General features: G+C 56.3%; 7 protein-coding genes across 7 annotated transcripts; 3 read left to right on the forward strand and 4 right to left on the reverse strand.

Annotated features, from left to right (window-relative positions):
* Positions 1 to 56: 56 nt before the first annotated feature.
* Positions 57 to 2,054, reverse strand: hem14 (Protoporphyrinogen oxidase; the record flags this gene model as incomplete). The annotated part of the gene is made up of 3 exons (XM_032032323.1): positions 57 to 821; positions 877 to 1,518; positions 1,572 to 2,054. The coding sequence occupies 3 exons, from the start codon at positions 2,052 to 2,054 to the stop codon at positions 57 to 59; spliced, it is 1,890 nt and encodes a 629-aa protein (XP_031888228.1).
* A 926-nt stretch (positions 2,055 to 2,980) lies between these two features.
* On the reverse strand, positions 2,981 to 4,549 carry NAB2 (Nuclear polyadenylated RNA-binding protein NAB2; the record flags this gene model as incomplete). Its single annotated transcript, XM_032032320.1, has 2 exons — positions 2,981 to 4,115; positions 4,170 to 4,549. The coding sequence occupies 2 exons, from the start codon at positions 4,547 to 4,549 to the stop codon at positions 2,981 to 2,983; spliced, it is 1,515 nt and encodes a 504-aa protein (XP_031888379.1).
* A 2,720-nt stretch (positions 4,550 to 7,269) lies between these two features.
* On the forward strand, positions 7,270 to 9,154 carry CGGC5_v000560 (Beta-hexosaminidase; the record flags this gene model as incomplete). The annotated part of the gene is made up of 3 exons (XM_032032319.1): positions 7,270 to 7,416; positions 7,492 to 8,670; positions 8,726 to 9,154. 3 exons carry the CDS (start codon positions 7,270 to 7,272, stop codon positions 9,152 to 9,154), a joined length of 1,755 nt encoding a protein of 584 aa, XP_031888380.1.
* A 2,505-nt stretch (positions 9,155 to 11,659) lies between these two features.
* On the forward strand, positions 11,660 to 13,428 carry CGGC5_v000561 (Cytochrome P450 52A13; the record flags this gene model as incomplete). Its single annotated transcript, XM_032032318.1, has 3 exons — positions 11,660 to 11,831; positions 11,942 to 12,449; positions 12,504 to 13,428. 3 exons carry the CDS (start codon positions 11,660 to 11,662, stop codon positions 13,426 to 13,428), a joined length of 1,605 nt encoding a protein of 534 aa, XP_031888385.1.
* A 655-nt stretch (positions 13,429 to 14,083) lies between these two features.
* Positions 14,084 to 16,051, reverse strand: CGGC5_v000562 (Aromatic amino acid aminotransferase; the record flags this gene model as incomplete). Its single annotated transcript, XM_032032317.2, has 4 exons — positions 14,084 to 14,338; positions 14,407 to 15,566; positions 15,620 to 15,653; positions 15,713 to 16,051. 4 exons carry the CDS (start codon positions 16,049 to 16,051, stop codon positions 14,084 to 14,086), a joined length of 1,788 nt encoding a protein of 595 aa, XP_031888386.2.
* A 1,804-nt stretch (positions 16,052 to 17,855) lies between these two features.
* CGGC5_v000563 (putative extracellular glycosidase) lies at positions 17,856 to 19,015 on the forward strand (the record flags this gene model as incomplete). Its single annotated transcript, XM_032032316.1, has 2 exons — positions 17,856 to 17,949; positions 18,012 to 19,015. The coding sequence occupies 2 exons, from the start codon at positions 17,856 to 17,858 to the stop codon at positions 19,013 to 19,015; spliced, it is 1,098 nt and encodes a 365-aa protein (XP_031888387.1).
* A 1,195-nt stretch (positions 19,016 to 20,210) lies between these two features.
* On the reverse strand, positions 20,211 to 23,248 carry top1 (DNA topoisomerase 1; the record flags this gene model as incomplete). Its single annotated transcript, XM_032032315.1, has 4 exons — positions 20,211 to 20,348; positions 20,402 to 22,717; positions 22,775 to 22,998; positions 23,200 to 23,248. The coding sequence occupies 4 exons, from the start codon at positions 23,246 to 23,248 to the stop codon at positions 20,211 to 20,213; spliced, it is 2,727 nt and encodes a 908-aa protein (XP_031888388.1).
* Positions 23,249 to 23,820: the final 572 nt, after the last annotated feature.

Here is a 23,820-nt window from a genome sequence, read left to right on the forward strand (position 1 = left end):
CCTTGTTTAAAGTCCAAAATACTGCTGTCTAGATTATGTATGCGCATACAGGGGTTCTATCCAAACTGTCTGTAAAACCACGAAGCTTCGCGTGCAATATTGCGACCGATCCTGTGCAGCATCTCCCGGTGGAAGAGGAAGAATTCAGGCTTGCGTTCCTGGTACGCTCCCAGGCCCGTCTCGCCCACGTGGTCCAGGGACACACGCGCAATGTGCGACGCCAAATCATAGCCGGCGCGCATGCCGCCCATAACGCCGATGGGGCCGTACGAGCCGCCGGCGACGGCGACGCGGCGGTTGAAGGCATACTCGATCTCGCTGCTCGCGCGGTCCATGCGCTGCCAGTGACCGACGTGGTGCTGCGGGATGCAGTCCTTTGCGAAGTGCGCCATGGCGAAGCAGGGCGTGGAGGCGGGGATGCCGAGCTGGCGTTCGAGGACGGACTTGGCCATCTCGATGCCCTCTTCCGTCGTCGGAGGGGCCTTGTCGTTCCAGTAGTGGCCGCCCAGGAGGACGAAGAGCTTGGTGCCTTCGGGTTCGCCTGGGGCCGGGGCCGCATCGAGAACGTCCGAGTCGAAGAAGACGCCGAGGACGCCTTCGGGGTTGTTTTCCTCGGAGCGGGGGACCAGGTATCCAACGCCGCGGTGTTTTTTGTTCAGCCTTGGCTGGGGGTACCACAGGTTCACGGCCATGATGGAGACATTTGGCGAGTCTTTAAGGGAGGGCAGCGCGCCGGAAGTCATGTTGTAGAGGGTGTTGCTTGTCGTCGTGGAAATGACCTTGTCGTAAAAGGCAAAGTCCCCAGACTTCTTGGTAAGGATCTGGCTGTGTCAGAGGGTTTGTTGCGGGAGTTCGTCGGGATGATGAGGCACTTACTGCAGCCTTGTCACGCCTTTCATTATACCGAAGGTCAACGACCGGCTCGCCCAACTTGAAAGTGACGTTGCTCCTGGACCTAAGCTTTTTCTCGATCGTATCTGGCAAGCTGCTCAAGCCGTCCTTGAAATACACAAAAGCGTCTTTCTTTGTGTAATCGACGAAGTATCTCAACTGTTCATCCGCACCTAATGTATGCAAAATATGCATCTCTTGGCGAGGCATCAACACGCGGTTGTGGTTTTCTCGAGCATGTTCGTCCGAACTGGTTTTGGAGGGCTCGTAGAAAAACTTCCACCACTGGGCAGGCATGAAGCTGCGCATGCTGATCTTGTCAGCGTCGCCACCCCATATGCCGTGGATCATGGCTGATACCAAGTTGTCCACCAGCTGCGGCTTGCCCGTGGCGAATTTAACGAATTCGGCGACAGACATATCGGAAGGGTGTGGTTCCTTGCGGGCCTTTAGACGTCGTTTGATGGCGGTGATAAAGCCTGGGAAGGCGCCGCTAAAGACACTGTTATAGATTGGCTCGTTCCAGTAGCCCTGCAGGCTCATGCTGACCAGTCGTTCGTCGTAGTAGATGTAACGACTGAGCGGCAGCTTCGAACGGTATGACTCAACCATTTCTAGGTCTCTGAGCTTCATGCCATGGTCAGCGCTGGCGACAACTTCTCAGGGCAAGGGTGACAAACGAGGTCCCAGAACACGAGATCGTCGAATTTCCATATGTCCCTTCCCATGCCACGCAGCGTTCTCGGGCCACGCTCGAAGCGCACCTTGCCTCCTTTTCCGTCCACGTTGACGTCGAGCGTTTGTGTATTGATCCATCCGCCGGTGCGGTTCGCCGCGTCGTAGATGGTGATGCGGGATGTCTCCGGGAGCCATTTCGCGAGGTAATGTGCCGTCGTCAGGCCGGTGATTCCAGAGCCGATGATGGCAACTTCCTGCGGAACACCCATTCTGTTGCGAACAGCGTTTCGGGCGTCATATGCGGGCTTATTCTGCTCCTTCGTCTTTGCGTCGGCCGGCTTTGCAGCGGAGAGGAGAGCACTCGTCGAAAATCGCGGGGGCCTTGCGATGCCATTGCGGGCGCTGAGCGCCGCTCGGCAGAAGCGCTGAGAATGGTAAGATCTTAATAGAGCCATGAAAGCATTATCGGCTCTTCTGGAGACCATTGAGGAGGGCAATGGCTCGGACAAATGAGAGAGGGAAAGAGACAAAGTACTGGCGGGAGGAAGCTGTTGGTTACAAAGTGGCGTCACGACACAGAAAGTATTTTGGCAGGGGTCTTGCAGCTAACCGCACAGCTCCGGAGCTAGGGACCGGGAAGCTCCAGGGGCTCCATGGACCCGCCACTTTCACAAACATCACCTTACGAATGGATTTTAGCATCCTGTCAGTTTCTTGATCGGATATTATATGGTTTTGTCGATCTCATTGAAGGGCGCTGTCTAACTTTCTTATGTTTACGAGACTATATTTTCTCTGTTCAAAGTATTAGGCACTTAGCGCTTAAAGTGGCACAATAGTTAGATATGGCGGCGGAAATCGCCATGAGAGGCGAAAAGGACGACGAGAGCAAAGATATAAACGAGCCCAAAGGAAATGAAGTGGCTACATAAATGCGCAGCCATAATAGGTGGTCCGCGTCAAAGGCTGAATGAAGCCCCGCCCGAGACCCGAAAGAACAAGAGGTCTGGACATCGGAGAGAACTCCGTTGACATGGACACAACACACGAAGCATTTCAAGACTGACTGTGAGGCCTCATAACGAATGCATTACTTGCCCCAACGCTGCTAGCAACCACAATTTTGGTGGCCGCTGGAACGTAATTCGGCTTGCCCAAAGCCATCTCTATACACGAACATGTGAATAATCGCACCCGCAACGCCGATTGCCGATTGTGCCCTGCCGCTCTGGCCATACATCATCGTCCAATTATCATACAAGAAGTCGCTGCTCCTTTCCGGGCCAGCCAAGGCCTCTTTTTGTAGATACCCGCTTTGCCAGTCTCGAGGGACTGACCTCTCCCTTCCACCCGCTTCGAATCATCCTACCCACTGTTCCGGACCACGGAATCGGCTCTCCTCACACAGCCTCTAACTGATGACCTCCTGAACGTTGCCTTGCTCTTGGCCGACGGCGTTCTCTGATTCGGGAAGTATCACCTCAGTCTCAGCCTGGCCATCTACGAACTGACGGTCGCTGACATGGCTGTTGCCCTCCGCGGTCCAGACCTTGTCCTTAAAGACCCCTTGCTGTCCTTCGTCGTGGGTGTAGACGCAGTGAGGGTTCTTGCAAGGGTTGAATCGACACTTGATCTTAACATGTGTAAATTTGCAACCCGCAGTGGTGCAGCCGGCGCCATTTCGGCAGAGAGGCATGTCGGGATGCCTGAAAGGACACCTTGGGTTTGTGCAGTTGGGGAAGAATTTGCAGTCTTGCTCGCCCTGGTGCGCAAGTTTCGTGGCGGGTGAAGGATGGCGACCGACACACTTGCGGTTCTTGCATGCAGCGCCAAAGGTGCAGACATCATTAAGGTCGACAGTGGTACCAGGTGGCGCCGCAGGAGACTGGTGTGCGAACTTGCACTCCCTGTTGGTGCAGTGAAGGTTGTACTTGCACACCGTCTCATCCGGGTTGAGCGGCTCGCGTTTCGATTGTCCCATTTCCACATCCTCACCCTCGGCCCCTCCCTCTGCCATTCCCGACTCTGACTTTTCGTTGCCTTGACGGTTCCTGAAGTTGTTGCGATTCTGGGTCCGGTCGAACAGGGACTTTCCGCCACGATCACGACGTCCGCCACGGCCGCCAGATTGGTTCATGAGTTGTTGTTGAAGCTGGCTCATCATCTGTGCTTGTTGCTCCATCATCGCCATGAGATCCATCTGGGTAGGCTGCTGTCCGGGCATACCAGGAGGCATTCCCCAGGCACCGTTCATGCCATTCATGCCAGGTGGTACTTGCTGGCCGTTCATTCCCGCCATTGCGTTCAGACCAGCCTGGATGTTAACCCCGCGTCCGTTCATGTTCCGGCCACCTCGTCCCATGCCGCCTCGCGGTCCCGTAGGGGGGCCACGAGCATGGGAGTTGATTCTGTCGTTGCCGCGGGTCCGGTGGAGAACTGAGTCGGTTGATCTGTCCATGGCCTTTGACATGTGACCAAGCATACGCTTTTCGCGTCCGCCTCCACGGGCGTTGGGGCCGTTGCGCATTGAGCGGGGACCAGTAGGACTGCATCCTGTTAGTGACGGGAGTCGGGTATATTGACGGGAACGGGAGGCATACGCGTTAAATTCGTTAGCATCGCCTGCACCCATGTCGGTATCCATCTCGCCGGACGCGACATTCTGGTCGCCCATGCCAGCCATGGCATCGCCACCCTGTTGTGTGTGGTTGCCATTCAGCTGTGCGTCAAGTGACTCTGCTTGTTGAAATAGCCATCTCGCAAAATCGGTGCAGGCGGGATCATCGGGATCGAGGCCAAGGAGATCGGTCGCGAGTTCGTGAGCAATCTGCTCCTGCGTGCGACCGTTGACGAGCATGAGGATAATGTACTCGGCCAGCGCAGCGTCGTCGGAAGCCCAACCAGCCTCGACAAGCTTCGGTTGGATGGCGGCGCTCAGCGCATCAGCCAGCGGGGTGTTGAGGACGACTTGTACCGTCATTTTGGAGAATCGCCGACGAGGCGTGGGTCGCGTTGAGATTCGAATGCGGTCGCGGTTTGGTATGTGGGAATCTGAAGGGCGACTACCGAGAGAGGGCAAGAGACGCGTTGTTGGCAAGCAGTAGGAATCGTCAACGAAGCGCCATGCGGTAGTTCGGTGCAGGGACGATGGGATCGCGAGTGCAACTTCAGGCCCGAGGTAAGGGTATATAAGAGGCCGGCAATCCGCAGAGGTGTTGAGGTTGTTGCAGGGTTTTGGGCGCAACAAAAGAATGGATGATTGGAGATAGGTAGTGAACTGGTGCTCCAAAGTCAGAGTCCAGGTTTTTCGCGGTTGACTGGTTAGGAGCACAGACCCGAAGAACAAGGCACGTGACTCATAAATGACCTTTGGCGGTGACGGAGGTCTGGGAGTGAAGTGGCGATCCACTTCCCATTAATCAGCGCAACGGTTCGCTCCAGAGGTAGGCAGGCACAGGCAGGTACCTACCTCAGGTGCCTCAGGTAAGCAGCGAATGAATCACTCAGCCTGTCTCCCAAGCAATGGCACTTTGCTCAACCACATTCTCGCATGTTCCTCGACTCTCATACAAAGCCACAAATCCTTCTTCAAAGCAAAGAGTCGGCTCTCCCAGGCTTCAACAAACCCGTTTTCAGCCTCAGGGAACTCAAGGAAGTTGCGGTTTTTAAGGGCTCAAAGAAGGGCCTTTCTCTCCGTGGGCTAGGGACCACTGTACGGTGTGGACAAATCCATATGCGGTGTGTTTGGGACCTGCAGGCGAAAACCTTCGAACACGAAATGCTTTGTCGGCACGTTCTAGCTATTTCCTGAGGCCCCGAGTTGCGACCTGCGTCTAGATGTCTTTTGTCTTACCTGGTGTCAGTTTCGAGCTCACCTGTTCAGCAACTGTAGCTATTGTTGGCCAGCGTCTCGAACTAGAAGCCAACCCTCACCGTTGTCAATGAAATGTTACAGCGCAGGCACTGGATGAGACCTGCTGCAGCTGAGGTCCCAACTCTGGCTGGCAAGATAGATAGGGCCATCTTGCGCATACACTGACGACACTCGCGCAGACTGTTGAGGCTGACCTAACAGGAGAGATAAGAGTCTTACGTTGCAGATCCTCGATGCCTGTATGCAGGCTGTCACCCTCTTGCTTGGCCGCCCATCTTGTGTTCTTGGATGGTTGCTACGAAGTGTCGAATGACCACAATGCCCAGCACCAATGTCGGACTTTATCCTCGCCGTCGAACTGATTCGCGTGCCTGCATTGCATTGCCTGCAGTATTTATTCCGAGGAGGGAAGCTTCAGCGCCGTGCCGAAGAACTACTGTCGGAGAGCGGTGCGAAAGCGAGTCTGCCGCTCTTCACTCTCACCTCACCTCACCTCATGCATGACCGCCTCTGCCTCTGCCTCTGCCTCTCTTCAGAGCCGGGAGGAAGCTCCTGCACGTCGGGCCTTCTACTTATTGGCCGGCAATTAGAGTTGGATTGGCCCCCCTAGCGGTAGTGCCGTTTCCCCGCCCCCTGCCGCCACGCCGGCTGGCTGCGCTTTTGCCCGTTGGTTTCTTGGTTGCTTGGTTTCTTGGTTGGCCGCCATTTTCCAACACCGCCTTCTCTTCTCCTCACTGCTGAGGGAGGTGCGTGGGTGCTCCCTTGCTCTTCCCCTCTCTGCCTGTCTTGTCGTCCTGCATCGCCCCTCCGAGATGGGATGAAGATCCCAATGGCTGCTCACAATAGTCCTGCTCCATGTACCAAGCCGCCAACGCCAGAGCTCAGGCCGCCGTCTCTACTTTCTGTCATCTACCACATTGCCTCTGGTCGCTCATCACTTATCGTGTCTTTTTGATTAACCTATGCAACTAAATAGACACGCTCTTTGACGTCTCCGCACCTGCAGAACATCAACCAACGCCGGCCACCGCCAGCCCGCAGACCGCAGTTCGCACTTTTCGGCTTTCTGCTCCACCGGTCAGTCTCTGGCGTGGCACTGGCGTCCACGCACAGCCGATGACTTTGCAGTTCGCCCTGTGCCTCGAAGTCTGATGAAGGCATGCCCCTTGTACATCGGAGGAAACAACGAATCACGCCCCAGCCGGCTGTCCTGGATCACCACGGCCGGACGCTGGGATAGATCAACATATTGCATCGTACCATTCGTCCTACCCGGCCCTGCAGATTGCAGCCCTTGCCTGATATAAGACCCTCTTGTCTGCCTGCTAGGGACTGTCGGTTTTCTTTTTTCAGCACCCGTCAGACTGGCCCCATCCTCGAGGATCTCGTACAAAAGCTCTCAGCCCCTCCGTCATCAGCAGTAGCGCTGGTTGTCGAGCGGACCGGAGTCGACCTTGAACTTTGACGTAACGTTGCGACGTGAACCCCAATCGGCCTATCACAGTACGCTACCGCTCGTCTGGTTTTGCTCCCAACCACCAGTCTTGCCTCAGCCTGCATTTCTGTCCAGCTACGAGGCGCAGACCATCTTCTTTTTCGTCTGGTTCTTGGTCACCGCACCTCAAGGTTGCACGAGACGCAGCCTGCTGTGTGGGTGGCTAAGAAGCGTACCTCCAAAGGGTCTGGGCCAAGTTTTGCTTCGTGCAACGGGTTTTTATAAACACCAGCTCTGACCCAGAGTCTGGTGGTCAATAAACGGATTATCCGGGGTTCTTTCTGTCGTTAATATCCACCATTGCCCGCCCTTTTCATTCCCACTGCCCATCATGTTACCCCCACTCGTCCTCGTATCCCTATCTCTCGCCTTCAGCCAGGTCAGCGCCAGTGTCTGGCCAGCACCCAAGAAACTCTCGACCGGCTCGAATGCCCTGTTCATCAGCCAAACGCTGGAAATCACATACAATGGGGGATCTGTACGCTGGCTTCCTTGTTCTAATTCTGCTTCCCATGACAAAGCACAGGATACTGAGAAATTGTTTAACATGCAGCTTCCCTACACTTACGGGTACAGCCCAGCCCCAGGTTCGACCTTCAACAGCAAGGATATTGTCCAAGGCGGCGTTTCGCGGGCCATGGGTGCAATTTTCCAGCAAAACTTTGTTCCATGGAAGTTCCACCCCAAGAATAGCCAATTCGAGCCCGATGTCAATGCGGCGGACAAGAAAGCGGTTACGTCGTTGAAGATCACACAAACGGGCGAGGACAAGGCGAGCGCATTCAAGCCTCTCGCCGGCGAGGTCGACGAGTCGTACTCACTCAACATCACGGAAGACGGCGCGGCTACCATCGAGGCCAAGTCTTCGATCGGCGTACTTAGAGGTCTCGAGACCTTTTCGCAGCTTTTCTACAAGCACACTTCCGGGACTTCATGGTACACTCCATTGGCGCCAATCTCCGTCGAGGATGAACCGGTCTACTCTCATCGTGGAATTCTTATCGATGTGGCTCGAAACTGGTATCCTGTGGAGGACGTTTTGAGAGTCATTGACGCCATGTCGTGGAACAAACTCAACCGCATTCACATCCACATCACAGATTCACAGTCGTGGCCACTTGACATCCCAGCGATGCCTGATCTGTCCGCCAAAGGTGCTTACCAAAAGGGTCTCTCATATACCCCCGCGGACCTGGCGAAGATTCAAGAGTACGCAGTTCACCGCGGAATCGAGCCCATCATCGAGATCGACATGCCCGGACACATTGGCTCAGTATCTTTCGCATACCCGGAGCTCATCGTGGCTTACAACGAGAAGCCGTACCAGTGGTGGTGCTTGGAGCCGCCTTGTGGCGCTTTCAAGATGAACGACTCCCGTGTGGATGATTTCCTGGACAAGCTGTTTGACGACCTCCTGCCGAGAGTAAACCCGTACTCAGCCTACTTCCATACCGGGGGCGATGAGTTGAACAAGAATGATTCAATGCTGGACGACGGTGTCAAGTCCAACTCGACCGAGATCCTGCAGCCGCTCTTGCAGAAGTTCATGGACAAGAACCACGCCCGAATTCGCAAGCACGGCCTCGTTCCGTTCGTTTGGGAGGAGATGGCGCTCGAATGGAACATCACTCTGGGCGACGACGTAGTCATCCAGTCATGGCTGGGAAATGATGCTGTAAAGAACCTCACGAGCCAGGGCCACAAGGTGATTGACAGCAACTACAACCTCTGGGTAAGTTTCATTCCGTCTTAGTGCCAACTGAAGGACTGTTGACTGACCTTGACAGTATCTTGACTGCGGGCGAGGCCACTGGATGAACTTTGATAACGGGGCAGCTTTCGAGCAGTTCTACCCATTCAACGACTGGTGCACGCCGGCAAAGGGATGGCGACTTGCCTACTCACACGATCCCAGAGCGAACTTGACGGAAGCGCAGGCCAAGTTGGTGCTCGGTGGTGAGGTGGCAGCGTGGAGCGAGTCGATCGATTCCGTCAGCATCGACGGCATTCTATGGCCCAGGGCCAGCGCGGCTGGAGAGGTTCTGTGGTCAGGCCGGCAGGATGCCTCGGGGCAGAACAGAAGCCAGTACGACGCGGCACCGAGGCTGGCCGAGTTCAGAGAGCGAATGGTTGCTCGCGGGGTCAGGTCGGAACCGGTGCAGATGACATTCTGCACTCAAGGAAACGCAACGGAATGCGCCTACACCATTGCATGAGGGGTCTGGAGCCTGATGCTTACTGACTCCACGGACGAGTTGCACAACAGTCACGACCCTAGTCTTGACATGAACCTAGAGTGCAGGCCGCGTTACGACCTCGCTGGCCAATAATAATACATTTTCATGACCGAACAGAGTTGGCGCTAGAGGATAGATATTGGCAGTCTTAATCAGCATTCGATGCGGAACATTGTAGAGGCGGTCCCTCCAGTGTGACTCGCGCCGCCCCCGTCTCCCGTCTCCCGTCTCCCGTTGCCCGTTGCCCGTTGCCCGTTGGATCAAAGGTTCGTCCGGAGGTCCTGCGGGACGTTGCCGCGCGGAAGAACGATGCCGTCAAAACGCATTCGGAGGATGCGCTGGACTCATGAGTTGTGCATGTAAGAAGGGTCTCGTGCGAGCGGATCGACAGCAAGGTACATGCCCCGAAGAAAGGGTCCACAGGAAGAACGATGCACGGTGATGAGGAAGCTTCAAGCTGTGAACATGGCGGACTGAATCTCTTGACTCCAATCCCGAACAGTTTTAGACGACGAGTTGTTTCGACATGGTCCGGCAGTGATATGCTGCAGTGCGGCGCACGCATCGCCGTAGGTGCGGATGGGTTGGAGGCGTCAACCCGGCCGGGAGGGGCGGAGCTGCTAGCGGGGGAGGGCAGAGCTTCAATTGCGGGGGAACCAGGGTGGGCGGCAGCAAAATTCCCTTTCTGGGTATTCAGATCGTGGAGGTGGCAGATTATTCGTACTGTGTGGATACCGCTAATGAGAGTGCTGAGTCTTGTCATTGCGATGCCTTAGGCGCTGTCTCTCTCGGGCCACCTCAGTCTCCAAGCCTCCAGTGTCGGTGGGAAGATGCCTTTAACGAATTGACCAGACGTAGTGAATGACAGTACGCGCACTGTCCATCTCTGCCCCCCCCCGAACCGAAGCTTCGAATTGGATCTTTGGTTTCCAGCTCGCCTTCCGTCCAATTACTTGTCTCGTTCTGTTGCAAAAGAGCATCCCATCTGCAACTGCTTGGAAGGTTCGTTCGTAAAGCCCACCACATGCCCGTCGACACAACTCGTTGCACCTCGGCAAAGGCATGTACCTTGCAGACCTTGCAACCCCCTCGCGTTTCTCGCTGCTGCTTCATTGGCCGTTTTGCCCGTTTGCTGGCCCGGCGTCGCTTGATTCTGGCGCCCAGACGAGCAAACACGACAAGACATGCGTTATCACATTGGAGGGATTCCTGTTGCGAACAAGGTCAAGCCCTAGGAGAACGGCTCCCCGCGGCTCTCCAGTCCTCCAATCACTCTCCAACTCCGTCCCCGACGGCGTTGACGTCTACCCGGGGTCCTTTCCCTCTCCGCAATGTCGTCCTCGGTACCGCCTCTCTGAGACCATTCCCAGGGATACGGACGTCGGGAACACACTGCCCAGTGTGATATCTTCACTGACGAAACAGAGCCCTTGTGTAACTAAGCGGCCACCGCTGTCTCGCGCGTGGTCTACGGTAGCGTCAGGGAAAAGTACACCGCCTCGCATGTAAGTATGCCGTGCAGATCAGCACAAGACAGGGCAAGGCCATGCAATGTACGTGCAGAGCGGACGCACCACCAACTCTACCCACCCCGTGATACATTCAGCGCACAGCGTCGGCGCAAAGGGGAGCAGAACACATGGGCAAGACGAGACGCGAGGGAGAACAAAAGCAGAGACGCAGTGGTGGCCCAGGTACCTACCCTGCCATGTGGCTTCACACGGCCGCTAACACGCAGAAGGGCAAGTGTTTCGGCGGACGGACAACGACGGTGGGTGGGCACCCCATGATTCGATTTCCAATTGCTCCAAGGTAGCTCTAGCTGCCCGCCGAGCGATGGATAGCTGCTTCTGGGTCCTCTTCTGGGCCCATTCTTCAAGTCTACAACAACACAAAAGACCAATAATCTGCCCTTCATTTACCTAGCAGAAGTGCCCTGCCCTGTCCTGCTTTGGTAGCGTCTCTACCCGCGTTCCGAGGATAACGCAACCGAACTCCAAGTGCGGAACAGGGACCAGGCCTCAAGCGGGGATCGAATAAGGTAAGTCTCTGGACCTGCTGGGCTGCTTGCATTGCAGCTTTTTAGCTTATTCGATACACACCTACCCTCTGCCGTTGATCCTCTTAGCTTGCGCCCATATATCAGACGTTTTCCCTTTTGTCTCTATCCCCCCTTCCTGTGCGGCCTGGAATTTCATCCCGATTCCGTTCCCGTCCCTCGTGATATCATATACCCAACTTTCTTATTCTCAATTCACTCGGGCGGCCTGACTCTTTTTGTTGCCTTTCACAGCGCTGAGCAGACTGCAGCACATCTTCTCCCGTACCATTCTTCACAGTCAGCTTACAGACGCCGTTGCTTGATTCCTTCCGAGACACCACACGGTCCCATTTCGTCCGTGGATGAGACTCTGTTTCTCGATATCAGCCTAGTTCGCCGCCAAACCATACATCCTAGACATTTGGTACTATCCGCCTGTCATAATGGGCTTGGTCGAGGTAGTGCTCGAGTACATCACCGTCAAATCCGTCATCGTCTTTGCCGTTGTAGCATGGTGGTTATGGGTCGCCGTCAAACGCTTCGATGAGTCCATACGCCTCCGCCGTCTGGCGCCCGGCACACGCGGACAGTCGCTCAATGCCCATCTCCCCGGTGGTAGGTACTCTTTTCTGTTACGCCCGTTCGGGATGTTCAGCAACGAGATACAAGGTTGAAGATGGCATTCAGCCTGCCACAAAAAGGTCGATGACACTGACACTTCCCAGGCATCGACTTCGTTTTCAAGGCCGTTCGCGGCGCCATGTCGCACAAAAACGTCGACTTTTGGCTGGACATGCTCTCCAAGGTCAAGGGATGGACTGGTGAGAAGAGAATCCTGGGCTTGCGCATTGTCTTCACCGCCGAGCCGGAGAACATCAAGGCCATTCTCGCGACGCAGTTCTCCGACTATGGCAAGGGCGAGCCGTTCCACCGGGAGTGGCACGAGTTCTTGGGCGACAGCATCTTCACCACCGACGGCGACCAATGGCACGCCAGCAGACAGCTCATCCGCCCGCAGTTCGTAAAGGATCGCGTTAGCGACTTGCAATGCTTCGAAGCGCACATCCAGACGCTGTTCAAGACCATCGCCAACGGCGGGGCTCTCGACGGCGAGGACCAGGTGGTCAACATGGATGCCGATGGAAAGGTGATGGACATTTCGGAACTGTTCTTCCGCTACACCCTCGACGTAGCAACGGACTTCCTGTTGGGCGAGGATGTCAAGTCTCTCACGTAGGTTCCTGCATTATTAGCTTATTGACTGCCCAAAGACTAACACCAGTCCAGGACCATCAAGCAAGAGTTCGCCGAGGCCTTCAACGAAGTCCAGCGAGTCCAGAACATCCTCGCTCGCGCCGCCAAACTCAAGCCTTTCGTCCCCCTCTTCACCTTCCGCGCGGGTCTCAAGGTGATCAACGGCTTCGTCAACAAGTTCATCGAGCGCGCGCTGCGCCTCTCCCCCGAGGAGCTCGCCTCCAAGTCGAAATCCGACCAGGGCTACACCTTCCTCCACGAACTCGCCAGCTTCACCCGTGATCGCACCGTCCTTCGCGACCAGCTCGTCGCCGTCTTGCTCGCCGGCCGCGACACCACTGCCTCGACGTTGTCGTGGACAATCTACGAGCTGGGCCGTCATCCGGAGGTGGTGCGCAAGCTACGGGCCGAGATCATCGAGCAGGTCGGACTCAACCGCGAGCCGACGTACGCCGACCTGAAGAGCATGAAGTACCTGCAGAACGTCATGAACGAGACGCTGCGTCTGTATCCCGTGGTCCCCTTCAACGTGCGCCTGGCGCTCAAGGACACGACGCTGCCCGTCGGCGGCGGACCGGACGGTACCTTGCCGCTGGCCGTGTGCAAGGACACCCCGATCGGATACTCGACGTTGCTGATGCAGCGACGCGAGGACCTGTACCCGCCTGTCTCCGAGAAGTTTGCGCACCCGAACGAGTTCTCGCCTGAGCGGTGGTATCACTGGCAGCCGAAGCCGTGGACATACGTTCCCTTCAACGGCGGGCCGAGAATCTGCATCGGGCAGCAGTTTGCGTTGACGGAGATGGGGTACACCCTGTGCAGGCTGTTCCAGAGATTCGAGCGTGTGGAGAGCTTCATGGACGAGATCGATGGCGGGAAGCCCCTACTAAAGGCGGAGATTGTGCTTCAGCCTGGCGACGGAGTCAAGGTCGCTTTCTACAAGGGCAAGGACGAGTAGGTATGGGTAGATGAATCGGAAGCACGGGAGAGCTTGTGGGAAGCACGGGTCTCACGATCTACCACTTTACCGGGTGTAATAAGAAGGGCAGAACCAGGATAGGATGGGTGAGAGGTTGAAATAAGCGTAGCCTTATCATGGCCGTGAAGCAGAACTCTCCCGCCAAGAGGTCAGCGTGCTTGGCAACCAAACGAACAGGATGGTGTCGTTTGGGTAGCCTGATTGGTATCGCGGGGAGATATGGGAGGCATAATGATTGGCCTACTTTCCATGGGCTGACTGCATATCAGGCAGCCTTACTCGAATAGGTGTTGGGAAGCGTACTGTGATTAGGATGCCTTGGCATTAGTACGGCGGGAAATTTCCTTGGGGCGGCGCGCACTTCGCAGAGGAATAGCGGAAGAATCGGTCGTTGTATATATGCTTGACGAGGGAATGGTCCTCTCGTTGACATTCTCTCTTAGTATGCTACCATCTACGTGTCTCATGCTACCCACCCTCGACCAACTTTACTGCCGACCGTCACACCCCTGGATACAGTGTTCATAACCCGCCCGTGCCTATGCAAAACCAAGATGCTCATCTACTCAGCCGTATGCTTTGAAAATCCAAACTCTAAGTCAAACCGCAAAGTGCAATGAGAAAATAAAACGCTTCAAAGACGGAAACTCTCCCGGATGGCGGCGCCCAGGCGCTGAATAGCCTTATCCATGTCCTCCTCACTGGCCGAGGCGAACGTGGCACGGAAGAAGAGGTCCTTCAACGGCGTGTCCTGCTCGGTGCGGAACCAGGAGCCTCTGGCGCAGAGGACACCCTTGTCGATGCACGAGTCGAAGATCTCCTCCTCGATCTCAAGGAGAGGGCGCGAGGAGACGTCAGGGTGACGGGATTGGTCTACCGTAAGCCACAACTACAGATCGGAGTCAGCTTCTTGTTCTCTGCGAATCTTCACACAGGGGCAGGGGAAAGGTAACTCACAAACATGCCGGCGGCAGGGGGCGTCCAGCTGACGACGTCCTTTGGCAGGTGCTTCTCGCACGCGGCGAGCAGCCAGTCGCGGCGCTTGGTGTACTCCATGCGCAGGTTCATCAGCCACTGCAGATATCCCTCGTGGCCCCAGGTATCGTCGAGCAGCTTCCAGACCGCAATCTGCGAGAGGCCCGCGGGGCCCTGGTTCGCGACCTCGGCGTGGCGGATGTAGCGCTCGATGACCTGGGCCGACGCCGTCACCCACCCGAGCCGCGACCCGGGCACGAGGACCTTTGAGAAGGAATCCATGCGCAGCACGCGGCCGTCGGTGTCCATGCTCAGCAGGGACGGGATGAGAGTCTTGAGGAACTCGTCGACGGACGCCGGGGAAGGGGCCGCAGGGGCGTCGGGGCCGGTGTACGGCTGCATCTGGAGGAAGTAGTACGGCTCGTCCTCGATGATGTAGATGTCGTGCTTCTGGGCGACGGCGTAGATGGCCTTGCGGCGGGCGGCGGACTGCGTCGCGCCGGTGGGGTTCTGGCCCGAGGGCACGGTGTAGAGCAGGTGCGGTTTCCTGCGGCCGTCGCGGGCGGCCGGGTCCCAGTTCGTGAGGATCTCGTCCATGGCCTCCGGGAGGAGGCCCTCCGCGTCGATGGGCACGCCGACGGCCTTGACGCCGAGCGGGGCGATGGTCTCGAGGGCGGTGGAGAAGCTGTACTCCTCGGTCAGGACGCTGTCCTTGCGGTCCTTGTCGCAGAACATGCGCAGCGTCTGCTCGAGGGCGCCGGTGCTGCCGACGGTCTGGCAGCACTGCCAGTCGGCGTAGGGCGGGTTGTACACGAGCTCGGTGTGCTCGGTGACGAAGCGCATCATCTGCGCGGAGCCGGTGGACTGGGTGTAGTTCAGCGCGATGGAGAGGTCGTACTCGGCGTCCTTCTCCGGGTCGCGGGTGTCGTATTTGCCGACGGTGAGGACCTGGCCCGAGGAGATGGTCTCCGCCTCGGAGAAGTGCGGGGCCGTGGGGACGCGGAGGGAGAGCTCGGCGATGGGGAAATAGGCGCTCGACGGCAGGCCGCCGCCGAGGGAGATGAGACCCGGCTTCTTGAGGTGGCGGGCCGCCTGCTTCAGGGAGCAGGGATGCCGCGATAGAGACTCTGCTGAGAGGTGACCTGGAGGGGCTGTGAGTGAGGGGCTCACTGCAGGCAAGGGAGGTGGTGCTCACTATCCCATCTCTTTGCTTTGGGTTTGCCCACCGCCTGCGGACAAGGTCAGTATTACGCTTGAATGTGAGATTGGGAAGGGAGGTTTGCCGTACAGGTGCCTTGAACATGTCACTATCCGAAGCCGCGGCGACGCCTGCTATCAGCTTGCCGGCCTTGCGCCTCCGTTCCCGGACGCCATCGAAGGGCGAAGGCTCCTGACGCTTCTCAAAATGGGCTTGCCTCTCGACCGGGACTGCGTCTGCGACTGATCTATCGCCAGATTTCGAGTTGAAGGGTCGTCGAGAGGAGGAGACGTGTGTCACGGGGGCAGCGACAGGGGCCATGCTCCGGAGCCGGAGGTCTGTAAGTTGAGATGACGGGGAGACTGATAAGGGACGTGAGGCCCGTGAAAGGGAGCCATTGAGGCCTCGGCGGGCGGCCCTGGAGTACATGGTGGTTTTCAATTTCGAGCAATTGTGTTTATGGAAGTTTTGTAAGTTCCAAAATGTGTTGGCATGTCTCAAGAGAATCAATGCCGCGATTAGCAAGAGGGTGTGACGGTCGTGTGTTATCCGTAGCTGTCGAGATAAAGGAGCATAAGGCGTATCTGACACTCAACAATGAGCGGGTGATGACAGTTGGTGGGGCAGCCCGCAGCTACCCGCAGCTACCCATGCCCCCGCATTGTGCTACTATTCGCCGGTAATTTTTAGGTAATTAGGGGTCCCTGACCGCCGCCTGCCCGCCTGTGAGGCGGTTGCTAATTGGGGACATTTGGGCGCGTGAGAGGTCGAGGAGACCACTAACTCTGCGGGAAGGATTGGGCGATGCCGGAGGTGGAGGCCGGGGGACAAAGGTGGTCAATGTCCGGCTGTTCGGCTCCGGGTGGGCCTTGCTTGAAGGTTTGCTTGCCGGGCTCCATCCGGACCGCTTGTGTCGGCACCCACTCACCTGAAGCTGATGGCAGGGACAGCCAGATCCGAAGACTGATGAATATACTATGTAAGCGGAGGTTGTAAACCTGGAGTAACGTCAACTAACGAGGCGCTAGCGGCTTTGACGTTTGCGCTTGAATTGGCGGCGGTCAAAGCTACAGAAGAGATTCCCAAAAACAGTGATGGCCTCATCTGTTTGCGCAACCTCACTTGGCCTTGTCGCAAGTCGTGTCGGCTCAGGTTTACAAATCTCAAAGGGGGCCTGCGGCTGCTGTCAGGTTCACAGGACCCAACCTGCCGGCATCTTGACAGAAAACCATACCTATCATCGGCTCCCGGCACTGTCGACGAACTGTTGCCAGTAGCCGCGTGTGCTCCTGTTCGAGACACATCTCCCTCGACGTACGCACGCGTCATGAATCCCGGACGCTGGCACCACCCAGTCGAGACGCAAAGAGGATCTCAGAAGTCGATGGCATCCCTTCGGGTCCCCGTCTATTGGAACAGGGCAGGCAGGGCAGGGTCCATCGCACCGAGTCGACGGGTCCAGCGCCAAGGATTTTGCGCGGCCCCAGCCACCCGTCTTCACCAGCCACCCGATTTATGCCACCCATCCAACCAATCACCGCCCCTCCCAACCCCCTCGTCGCAACTTTTCTGCCCCGGGGAGCCAATCCGAGTTAACCAGACAACGAACATGGGCGCAAACAATAGCCATCCTCGCGCCCCAAGGGCCCCGAGGAACAAGGCCATTCAAACGGCCTACGTCCTGCCAGAATGAATAACTGGCCAAGATCTTGATTTTTTCACCCTTCGCGTCCTTCAATCTCGGACAATCCCACCCCCACCGGCCATGGCACACATATGCTACGTCGACATGGGTTGGGCGCAAAAGCAAAGAGCCTTGCACGGCCCGATGACGCTACTGCACCTGCCAGTGGCTGGACAGATGTTGAAGACCATGTCGCCCATATAACCCATTCACCGCTGCCCGTTCCATCGCGGCATGCACACGTACATGTGCTGCTGCTCCTTTTGCTTTTCCGCCCGTCCATTCGTACCGTACTCTTCACCGTCGTACCAACCGAGTCCGACGTGTCACAGGCTTACACGGATCCTGGCCCGCCTTCCCTGTGACGTCGCCAATTCCTCCTAACGTCTTGGCTGGGCATCCATTCTGTCGGTGGTTCGACTCGACAGAATCTCTTCAAGTGACAGAGTGAGGGAGCTTCTTTGTTTCCTTCTCGCCTCGAAGGAAGCTTCTCTCCTCGCTGGGAACAGACGCACTTCGGTTCTGTGACACCTCACACATTCCTACACAATGCTCTTCTCAAGAAGAATAGCAGCAGCCGCAACGGCGCTGCTGGCGACAACATCAGCCCAGACATACTCGTCGTGCAACCCCCTCCAGTCAAGTAAGTCAAGTTGTCCCATAAGAAAACGCCTCAAAGTCACCCAATCTAACGTTTCCCTCAAGCATCATGTCCCGCTGATACGGCCCTCGGCATGGCCATCCACGTCGACTTCACACAAGGGGCCGTCAACTCTTTCGCCTCGTCCGGAAGCCCGACCTATGGCTCCGACGGCGTCACCTTCACGGTCGCCGCCTCCGGACAAGCACCCCAGCTCATGTCCCTCTTCTACATCATGTTCGGCCGCGTCGAAATCACCCTCAAGGCCGCCACCGGCGCGGGAATCGTCTCCTCGCTCGTCCTGCAGTCCGACACACTCGACGAGATCGACCTGGAGTGGCTCGGCGCGGACCCGACCGAGGTGCAGTCCAACTACTTCGGCAAGGGCGACGTGACGACCTACAACCGCGGCCAGTTCCACAAGACGGACAACAACCAGGAAAAGTTCATCAAGTACGTCATCGACTGGACGTCGGAGCGCATCGTCTTCACCGTCGACGGCACCGTCGTCCGCACCCTCACCGAGGCCGAGGCCGACACGAACCAGTACCCCCAGTCGCCCATGCAGGTTAAATTTGGCGCCTGGTCCGGCGGCGACCCCGCCAACGCCGCCGGCACCATCGACTGGGCGCGCGGCCCGACGGACTTCACCAAGGGCCCCTTCCACATGGTCGTCAAGGACATCTCCATCACGGACTACTCCACCGGCAAGGAGTACAAGTACACCGACACCTCGGGCAACTGGGGCTCCATCCAGGCCGTCGACGGCCAGGTCAACGGGAACCTGAACGGCGCGAGCACCCTCACAATCACCGCCAGCGCCGCCGCCGAGACGGGCTCCTCCCCGACGATCCCCGTTGGCGGCATCGGCGCCGACGCGTCCGCCACGCTGACGCAGACCGGTTGGCCTTGGGTTGCGAGCGCGAGGCCTACGGGCGGTTCGGTCCCCGACGGATGGCGCATGACCTCGGAGGGCAAGATCGTACCCGATGCCGGTAACTTGGTGCGGCCGCAGCTTATGGTGTTGGCGTCGTTTGTTCTTGGTGTTGTCGCTCTCATTGGGCGGTGAAGTTCATGACACCACCCGCAGGAGGCGCATCGAACATTTGTTTTTTTAATGAACTGTAATGGATACCTACGCACGAGGGCTTGGGAGACATAAATATCTAGAATACGGGCGCAAAAGGCCCAACTACGGAGGTCGCATACTACGGCGTTTTTGCATTGGGTGGTCACGGATGAAATGAGATACAACAGAAGGTTGGATGTACATATGATGATAGACACAGTGTAATATACACAACCAATGAATCAATCGGCGACAAGACCACCACGACTGCTTCAAGGGTGTGAAAACCATAACCTGCAGTGGAAACTGTGAGCGCAGGTGGGCGTGCCAAATGGTGGGGCACGGCGTGAGTTTCTTAGTCCTCATTTACAGGGTCAAACTCACAAGCGGCGTTGTGGCAGAGTGGTCTAATGCGCAAGACTAGAAATCTTGTTCCTTCGGGAGCGTCTGTTCGAATCAGGCCAACGTCGATTATCGTTTGATTTTTGCATCTCAGGATGCCTTTTGGCATGAATAGGTTTGCCAGAACTTTTGGCCTGTTCACGAATGTGAATCCGCTCACTACTACTTGAAGCTGGGAATGTAATACTGTTGCCATGTGCTCTCGTATTGGCCTTGAGGGTAGCCATACTTTGCTTTCGTCACTACCATCGGTTTCGTCTTTACCCACTTCTATCGTCCTCAGTTGGAGAGTAGTTTCATAACCAATTGACTGCAACAACAAAAGAAAACGAGGCGGGACCTTCTCGACGATAAAGAGCTGGATTTCTGAATACAGGCCGAGCAGACGACAACCACATAAGCGAAACTCTGCATTATTGAATTGGTAAGTTTAATTAGCTACTGGAGTAATCTAGCTCGCTGTGGGTGTATCTGGCTCTATAGCAAGAATGAGCGGACGGCGGTCTCCAAGCCACCGTGTCTTGAGCAATGGCTCCGTATAACTCTTGCGGTCGTCTCTCGCTGTATGCATGCGTTGCATCACTGTGCCATCCCTCCGGTATATGCTCTCCTGCCTCCCCGAAAGCCCAACGCCTAAAGAAATCCGTGGCGTCTGTTGCCCTGTTTCGGACTTTTGTGGACTCTGGTGCCCGGTGTCGAAATGCTAAAATGAAATGCTTTTGGTACAAACAAATACAAAAGATTCTGCCTTGGGTGGTTGAAAATTTCCCACTTGAGCGTCGCGGCAGAAAGATCAGAACTCCCAGTCCTCGTCTTCGACAGACTTGATGGCCCAGCTGAACTTCTCACGAAGCGTCTTGGAGAAGAACTTCTCAATGGGCACATCGAACTTCTTGGAGAAGACCACCGTGAGACGAGGGTCGATGTAGTTCTGCGCATTCTGTTAGCGATTGGACCTCCCTTCAAGTCGTGCAAACAACTTACGATCTTACTGGTGCTCAGAGCAACCTCCTTGTTGCCGTCGCGGTCGGCAGCTTGGAGCTCCAAGGCTTTGATCCTCTCATCGATCTTCTTAACCTGCTCATCGAGCTTCTCGACTGTAGGACTGCGGCCCTCAGCCTCAACCTTCTTCGACTTGTTCTCCTTCTTGAACTTGGCGGCAAGCTCGTCAGCAGCCTTGAGGCGCTCCTTAAGCTCCTTCTCGGGGAAAGGCTTCTCGCCATCAGCAGCTCGCTTCTCGTTGTCCTTCTGGAATTTCTTGGTGATCTTTGTGCGCTGCTCTTCCACCAGGAACTTCTGGTGCTCCAAAACCCACTCATCATCCAGCTCCTCGGGTCGAGCGAAGAAGTCAGCACCCTTCTTCTTCTTAGTCTTGGGCTCGACATCCAGCATCATCAGCTTCGTGCGCCACTGCTGGTAACGAAGACCCTTGATGCGATCGCCGAGCTTCTCCATCTGGGCTTCATGAGCAGCACCAACGGTGCGCTTGTGGTTGCAAAGAATGGCGACCTCACGGTTGCAGTCGTTGTAAAGCTTGACCTTCTCGGGGATCGTCAGGTTCTCGACCTTGAGCTTCTTCAAGAGAGTTGACATGGTGAAGGAGGCGTTGTAGGTACGGAACACCTTCGCCGTGAGACCGGGCATGTAGTTCTTCAGGTGGTTGTTGAGCTGAGTTGTCGTCAGGCGGTCGAAAATGTCGTCGCCGTCAGCCTTGGGAGCCTTCTTGAAGAGCTTGAGGTTCTTGAAGACTTGCTTCTCGACCGTGACCTCATCGTAGAATCGAATACTGTCCTTTCCGAGGAAATCGAAAATGACAGTATTGGGCTCCCGCAGGGTGATGTGCTCGTACTTGAGAGAGCAGCAACCGACGGTCTCGGCCTCATTTTCAGAGTCCTTCTCGTTACCTGCTCTGAGAGCAAACTTGTCGATCAGATAAACGGCCGTAGCCCTCTGACGGTCAGCCATTACCTCGCTCTTCAGGTCTCTGGTGTAGTCTCTGCGAATTCTGTCGATGTGCTTTTTCAGCTCACGAGCCTTCTCGAATTTTTTCATATCGCTCTGGCCCTTGATGGCGCTGGCAGCACCAAGCATGACGTACTTGTACGCGCCGTTGATGTTTTCCTGCCACATTGCCAGCCAGGTGGCCTTGTTGTCGTGGACGACTGCCTTCCACTTGTGGCCCTTGGGAGCTTCCGGGACCTTGGCATCCTTACCAATATTGATGGTGACCTGCTCGGGATACACTCTCCTCTTGAACTTTCCGGTCTTCGGGTGCTCTCCACGGCCACGGAAAAGACTGGGGGGTTCGACACGGAAGTTTCCAACCTTCTCCTTGCGTCCATCCCACTTGCAGTACATGAAAGGCTCTTCTAATTCGTCCTTCTCGGCCTTCGCAGCCTTCTTCTCCGCAGCAGTTCGGTTTTTCCGAGCCGCACTTTGTTGCTCAGAGTACTGAAACATCGCGTTGAAATCCATCTTGGAGAAGTCCTTGATGTCGACCTTGTTGCCCTGTTTGTCCGTTGCAGGTTTACCGGACTCCTTCAGAACTTGCTTGAAGTCTTCGAAAAAGTTCTTCTGGAAAACCGGGTTCTCGACGTTGTGCTTCGATGAGAGCATAGAACCGAAATACCAGGCAACCTCCTCGGCTTCGATGGGCAGGTTGACTGGCTTGCCGTCATAGTGCAGCTTGACGTTCTTGGGAAGTGCCTGATATTCGGGTGGGAAAAGAACGCCGTTGTGTTCAAGAGTCGTCCATTTCTGGCTGTCATCCTCTTTCTTTGGCGCATTCCACCACTCGTACTCCTCTCCCTCCTCGTCCTCGGGTGCCTCACTTTCCTGCTTGGCCTTTGCAGCCGCCTTGCCCTTCGCAGGTGCAGCAGCCTTGCCCTTGGCCGCCGGTTTAGCTGCGGCCTTCTTGCCCTTGGCCGCGATGGGCTCATCGGAATCGGACTCGGCCTTGATGCCATTGGTCTTCTTAGCAGCACCGTTTGATTGACGCTTCTTCGTGGCTGACTTTGCGAGAGGCTCATCGTCAGACTCATCCTTGATGGCCTTCTTCGAAGTTGCCTTCTTTGTCTTGGACTCGTTGGCACGAATGTTGCGAGCCTCTTTCGCGGCTGCCTTCTCGATATCGGCCTTCTTCTTCGCAAGCTTGGCACCTAGGGGCTGGTCGTCGTCGGATGAGTCTGGCAAGGCTGTCTCCTTGTAGGAAGGAGGCAGGTTCTTGCCTCTTCTTGCCGTGAGAGGTTCATCGTCGGAATCCGAGTCCACTAGCTTCTGCTTTGTCTTTTGTCGCTTGGCCTGAATCTGGTGTCAGCCTCGGACTCCGCCACCTGTTGCCTGCCATGTGTAACCTACCATGGGAACATCGTCGTCGCTTTCTTCCGATTCATCCTTGTAATTGATCTTGGGCAATGACGACCGTGACTTTCGCTTCGATCCGTTGGTGGAAGGGCCATCGACGTCCATCTCGTCGTCGACGGGACCATTTCGAATGGAGAGACCGGGCGGGGCAGCCCTAGCTTTGGATGCGGTGCGATCCATGTCTCTGTCAACGGCTTTTGAGATTTTGGCGGAGGAGACTGTGAACGATGAAGTTAGAAAAAAGGCTAAGGTTTCTCGAGTTGCCGAAGCCGAGTTGGGGGACGCGACGAGTCAGGCTGAGGCTGGCGCTGGGCAGGCGACGAGTGAAAAAAAAGTGACACGTCAAAGGACGGCAAGGCGCGAAGGGTGAGGCGTCCGAAAGCGCAAAAAGACGAGTCTAAATCACTTAGCGCACTTACCTTGTCCTTTGGACCTCGCAAGAGGCATGTCGTCGTCGGAGCTGCTCATAGTTAAAGCTCTCGGTTCGCGACGTTTATGGACGGTTAAGTAAGATCTGAATCGCAAAGTCCAAAACCGGGGCCTTGTGGAGCGGAAAAAGTTGTAGAAGCCGATCCGCGCGGGAGAATCGCGTAGATGTAGAGGCAAAAGACGGATGGAATGAATGGCCGCCACGAGCTAAATAAGACGCAGGGGATGGCCCACGTCTGTCAATTGAGGAAGGCGCGGGAGGTCGAGTTTTTCACGAGGGATCGAGGGAAAGAGAGAGACTTGGAGGGTGGGAATGGTTCTACGGCACCTTCCAGCGAGAGTTTTGGAAAACCCGGTAAAAGGAAGGATCTGGTTAGTTGCTTACGACTACCTAGTTAAGTAAGGTATGGGAAAAAGGGAAAGACCGACGATGTGGCTGGGAGATGGAACCCGGCTGGGACAGGACACCTCCACTTTCAGTCAATCCAGTCCAATGTGGCTGAGCGGCGCCAGAGTTTAACCGGCAACCGAACAACTGTGGAGTGGAGAGAGCCGGGTGCGAAGAATGCTCGGGACAGGAAAACTGCTCGAACTACCAATCTCGCATCCCC

The sequence above is a fragment of the Colletotrichum fructicola genome (genome assembly GCF_000319635.2).
Source record: "Colletotrichum fructicola Nara gc5 chromosome Unknown KSG_Nara_v1_contig01, whole genome shotgun sequence".
Taxonomy (NCBI): Eukaryota; Fungi; Ascomycota; class Sordariomycetes; order Glomerellales; family Glomerellaceae; genus Colletotrichum; species Colletotrichum fructicola.